The following is a 5,886-nucleotide window of genomic DNA, read 5'->3' as shown; positions in this document are numbered from 1 at the left end:
CGATCCTTTCTTCCCCCAGCCTGTACTGATACTGAGGGTTGCCCCGACCCAGGTGCAGGACCCTGCACTTGGCCTTGTTGAACCTCATGAGGTTCACACAGGCCCACCTCTCCAGCCTGTCCAGGTCTCTCTGGATGACATCCCGTCCTTCTGGTGTGTCAACCGCACCCCTCAGCTTGGTGTCATCCGCAAACTTGCTGAGGGTGCACTCGATCTCGCTGTCTAAGTCATTGATGAAAACATTAAACAGCACCGGTCCCAGCACGGACCCCTCAATACTCAGATATTATTGTGGTTTTAACATGCCCTGGATTTTATCATGGTTATTATTATTCTTTATAATTACTCTTAAGTAAACAAAAGCTATTAGAAATTTTTAGTTAGCTGTACTTGTCTCTTGGTTGTTAGAACAGTGGAAGTAGATAAAGTATTTGGAGTAACTTAGCAGAGCTGCACACATATTATGAGGCAACTTGGAAAGGATACGACTCTGAATAAGCAGTGATCTCTTATGCCTTAGCCTCATCACACATGACCAGTGATAAAGGGTACATGTCTCTTGAATAACACAGGGTGCCTTTTTTCTGCTCTGTGCTGTAGCAACAAGGTGCCAAAGAGGCTGTCAGCAGCAGGGGAAATGACACGTGCAGGTGGAAACCAACAAATATAGTTTATATATATATATAGCAGAAAACTATGTTACATACCAAAATTAACCAATCATAAAGGTGATACAAAGTTTAGCAGATGTTGCCACGGGGCAAGTGTTTGAGTAGGTAAGTATACGAAGTCTGTCAGAAAGTGAGGGACAGCTAAACCTGTCTACCTAGAAGTACTCAGATGCTAAGGGAATAGCAAATACATAGTATGCAAACAGCAAACACTTTGAGTGCACGTGAAGAGTAGATATAGAAGTATCTATTATGAAGAGTACTGCGATGATATATTTGAACCTTATTTCCCATGCAAAAGGATTATTAGTCACAAGCAATAAACAAGGCAGTATATCATAAAGCCTCAAAATGCGAAAGGATTTTACCTTTTACTACTGTTTCCCATCTCTTTGACAATAGCTTTAATCTTCTCCGCTGAGGTACTGTATGTTACTTTTTCCAACAAATTAAAGTCTTCTGCATAGAATTCATTTTCATCTAAAGGACCCAGTACCTTAGACAGAGAAAAAATGTTACCAAGGGTAGAATGTACCAATAATGTTTCGTCTGTAAGCAAAAATATAGTAATATGTTAAATGAATGCACACTATTCAATATGCAACCCCCGGCCCTATGTATATATCAATATTATTAACTATTCAGTACTGAACGGTATAGTAACTATACAGGATTAGGTTTGTACAGCTATGCAGTCAGTTAATTACCAGTCACAAAGAACAGATGCAATGGAAGTATCCATGATATTTTTCATTATACATACCAATGTAAAGGAGTATACTATTTAGAAGTAACAAATCTAAGTTTAAGGAAAAGCTCTGTTAGGTATATTATTTTAAACTGACATTCAAATTATTATCTGCCTACCACAGTGTTTAGTTGTTTAATTCTGTGAACGCAATCTTAACTTCTCAAGGCTTCTCAGATGAAGCAGAATGGATAGAAAGGAAGATGAGCAAAGAATGAGAAATGAAGGATATCACAGAATCACAGAATGGCAGGGGTTGGAAGGGACCTCGGAAGATCATGTAGTCCAACCCTCCTGCTAAAGCAGGTTCACCTAGAGCAGGTTGCGCAGGACATCATCCAGGCAGGGCTTGAATATCTCCAGAGAAGGAGACTCCACAACCCCCCTGGGCAGCCTGTTCAAGGGCTCGGTCACCCTCAAAGTAAAAAAGTTCTTCCTCATATTCAGCTGGAACCTCTTATGCTTCAGTTTGTGCCCATTGCCCCTTGTCCTGCCACTGGGCACGCTCCGTCCTCGTGACATCCACCCTTAAGATATTTGTACGTGTTGATGAGGTCCCCTCTCAGTCTTTTTTTCAGGCTAAACAAGCCCAACTCCCTCAGCCTTTCCTCATAGGGGAGATGCTCCAGTCCCCTCATCATCTTTGTTGCCCTCCTCTGGACTCTTTCTAGGAGTTCCTCATCTTTCTGGAACCGGGGAGCCCAGAAGTGGACACAGTACTCCAGGTGGGGTGTCACCAGGGCAGAGTAGAGGGGGAGGATAACCTCCCTCGACCTGCTGGCCACACTCCTCTTAATGCACCCCGGGATACCATTGGCCTTCTTGGCAACAAGGGCACACTGCTGGCTCATGGTCAGCTTGTCGTCCACCAGGACTCCCAGGTCCCTCTTGGACCAGAGACAAGACATATCCAGAGACAAGAAACAGAACTACTACTTTTTTGGCATGTCTGAAGGAAAAGAAAATGCCTCGAAGTCTCAGAAAATAGCTCTGAGGATGTTGTTCGGATTTCCTACTCATAGTCTACCAGGCTAAACTGACCCAAGTCAACTTCAAGAGCCTACAGGGCTCCCAGGATGTAGAATGTCATGATGTAAGTCTGGTGCTGACTGCCTCTCTCTCGAAATTCAACTGCTTCCTAGAAATGAGACGTCATCTAACCAAATTCCACTTTTGAATTCTTTATTAGTATTAATGAAGCATGAGATAGAGTGTGATTATGAAATACCAGTAGAAGTCATAATTAGAAAAAAAATTATTTGCTCATAAAACCAAAGCTTCAGTGCTGAAATAGCAAGGATAGAAATGATGAATATCCCATGTTGTTTTTAAGTAATCTCTTAAAGTGAAAACACACTTTCAGATAAATAAATATTATCAAATTTATCCAAGCATTGATACAAGAAAAGAATTTCCTCAAAACTTAATATATGACATTATTTGAACATTATTTTTTTAGTCATGGAAAACAGTAATAACCATTTATAAAATAAATTTGCATATTTAGTTATGTTTGGTTTTTGTTAACACAAACAAGCCAAGACAATTCTTTTGTGCTTCATCAACGAAAATGCTTTCTGTGGGTTTGTTAGTGGTATTTCAGTTGTATCTCAGAAGCCATTTAGTATGCACATGGATAACTAAGAACACAATTTAAAGAGAGTTTCCAGTAATTAGATGCCAACATAGTATCTCTATTTCTTTAAAATGGTGGAGCAATAAATAGAAAAGACTTATCTCAGGGTAGTTTGTATAAATTGTAGTTGTAATGTAAGGTATTGACTGTCATTAACAAGTACTAAATATTGAACCAAACTCTGTATTTTTTAATCACAGTTCATCTATAGCCACACTGTAATAAAGGCTATTGGTTTCAGAATATACATACAAGAAATTGAAAAAGCCAAATTACTATATTTTTATTTGAATATTAAAAGTTAAGACTATAGAACAATTTACTATTTATGAACAATTTGGGTTTTTTTCCTAAAACGGAAGAGCTTGAAATACTACCCTATTCAATGTAGCTTATTTTTTATTATATATGCAGTAGTTCATCCTATACCAAATGTGTAAAATATATATGTAACTTCAGGATCAGAATTTATTCTTAAATATCATTAAGAATACAGCAAATATGAACCTATTTAGAGGATTCTGTCTATCATTTAATCAGATTATCTCTTAAATAGCTGTGGGAATGACATGTAACTTCAGTGGAATGGATCTAATAGACAAATTAGTAAGAAACAAAATAAAAAGCAAGGCAAACATTCACACCACTCTCTACTAGCAGGATGAAAAAGTGGGAAATCAATATAATGCATTTTCTTTAGCTTGAAACTGAAGTTCCAGGAAATAAAAAATACCTACAAAAAGACTGCGAGATGAATTAATTTCTTTCTTACCCTGCCATTGCTCATAACAGCCATTTGCCCAGGAAGCAGCTTAAGAACCTCCTGGCAGAACATCTGGTGGGTTTTAATTATATCCATTCCTAAAGTGTTGTACTTCTTCTCAAAAGTATCGTCATCCATTCCCTAAAGCAAAGGTAAAGTATGAGATGATGGAATGATTCAGCAAAATTGTATAACAGCTGAGGTAAGCAAAGATTTTCTTCAAGTTATACAGTGAACAAAAATCAGAATAAAACAACCATCTTAGCTTCAATATAAGTACATGACTACTGATGTGGAGCCATGGTCTCCCAGTTAGCTAGTGTGCAGTTTTTACCCTTGGGCAACTGAATAACCATGAGAGGAAAGCTGAGCCTGAGGTTAAACACTTTTTCTAAGATCCAGCACACAGCTGCATGAAAAAAATACTCTATTAACAACTGAAGCCTATTCTCACCTTTAGGAAAAATGTATAAAAACTCCATATTATTCTAAAAATGTAACAATTATTTTAACATGGTCATTGGATACAGCTTAAACATGTTCTGGGGAAGTCAACACCATCCAGTAAGACACATAAATCAATGCTGGAAAAAAAATGCTGGAACTTCGCCATGCACACAATTGCACTGTGCCTCACCTGTCATAATTATCCTGCTATATTAAACTCTACTAGTATGCATTTCTTCATTAGAAATACACAGACCAAGCAAACAGATTAATTCAGATACAATTAATTTAACAAAATAAATTAGTAACATGCATACACTGCTTAATTAGCTACCTCTAGGTCTTTCAAAATTTATTAGACAATGAAATAAGAGCACGACCCAAACCTGCTAATAAGTTTTACAATATGGTGCCAGAGAGTCCTCTTATGTCTTCCAAATCTTCCTATTTAAAAATACTACAATTTACAGCTCTTTCTGAAACAGAAACTGTTGTTTGCAGCTGTTATTTGGTAACTCAGCTCTGCTGTACGTGTGAACTTTGAAGTCAGCAACATTTGTATTTTAAACCAATGAATTTTCATAGAAACACACCAGAAGATGTTGGCCAGAAATATACAAAGCTCGTTAACCTCAAGTGCTTCAGTCTGTGCCTATTACTGCTCACAGCCACAACAGCAAGGTAAAACCAGTTACTTCTGAAGTCTTAATTCTTGACAAATACTAATACTGTAATTTTAATTGAGAGATATTAAAAAAAACCAAACCAATTAAAAATTAAACTATTTTGGTCTCAATAATCCAGTATCCATAATCTGTATTTTTCAGTACTCTCTTGTCTTCTTCCTTTACTTTAGAGAAATTCTCTGTTCATCACAGAAGTTGTCAAAAATTCAGATCTGCTTTAGCAGAAACTGTTCAAGGGTTATAAACTTCATAGCGTTTGGCCAAGCACTGTTACTCTCAACACCTCCTTACAATAAAATATACATAATATGAAAAAGAAAGCGGTCTAATATAGTTTGCACTCACTGGGACAAGGAATTTAGCAATTTTAGTTCCAGCAGCAAGGGATTTTACTGTCTCTTCCTTAGTGAATTTACTTAGGAAGCTTTTTAAGTTGCTGTTGTTTTGGGTTAGAAAAGCAGCCAAAATTCCTCTTGCAATGGCTGTGTTATCTTCCTTTATTTTTGATGAAGGATTGTTCAAAATCCCAACTCTTGTATGACTGCTTGTTTTCTGCAAAGAAAAATACAGAATAATACACAATTTTACAGTTCCATCTGCTGTTGCCTAATGTATTCAATCTATTGTAACTCTGTGAAATGTCCTTAAGTGTGCATCTATTTGTTCTCAGAAAACATATATCAATGCTTAAATCAGAACTTCAACTAGGAGTAAAAACAGTATTAGTAAGGTTTACCTATTTTGTAATACATATTTTAAATAGAAGATTATTTTTTCTTTTGATAGAACAATTGCTTTTGAACATTCTGCAGAAACATTTTTTTTATAACAAGGGACATACACAAATGTTCATTTACAGACTTCAGAATCTGTTTTGTAGGGTGGGTTTTTTTTTCCATTTTTCAGAAAATACCAAACTGATCATAAAATGAATA

The 5,886-nt window shown here is 36.7% G+C and overlaps 1 protein-coding gene across 1 annotated transcript in view; it reads right to left on the bottom strand.

Annotated features, from left to right (window-relative positions):
- The window catches only part of UGGT2 (UDP-glucose glycoprotein glucosyltransferase 2), a 207,786-nt gene that overhangs the window by 33,302 nt on the left and 168,598 nt on the right, over positions 1–5,886 (bottom strand). Inside the window, exons 23-25 of the mRNA XM_009637705.1 lie at positions 5,297–5,503; positions 3,828–3,959; positions 1,040–1,167 (exon numbers count right to left, since the gene is read on the bottom strand). Of these exons, the coding sequence (XP_009636000.1) occupies positions 1,040–1,167; positions 3,828–3,959; positions 5,297–5,503 (467 nt within the window). The remainder of the gene's footprint in view (positions 1–1,039; positions 1,168–3,827; positions 3,960–5,296; positions 5,504–5,886) is intronic.

This window comes from Egretta garzetta, unplaced genomic scaffold, assembly GCF_000687185.1.
Source record: "Egretta garzetta isolate BGI_Z169 unplaced genomic scaffold, ASM68718v1 scaffold594, whole genome shotgun sequence".
In the NCBI taxonomy this organism is placed as follows: Eukaryota; Metazoa; Chordata; class Aves; order Pelecaniformes; family Ardeidae; genus Egretta; species Egretta garzetta.
This window is presented reverse-complemented; position numbering and strand designations above follow the sequence as displayed.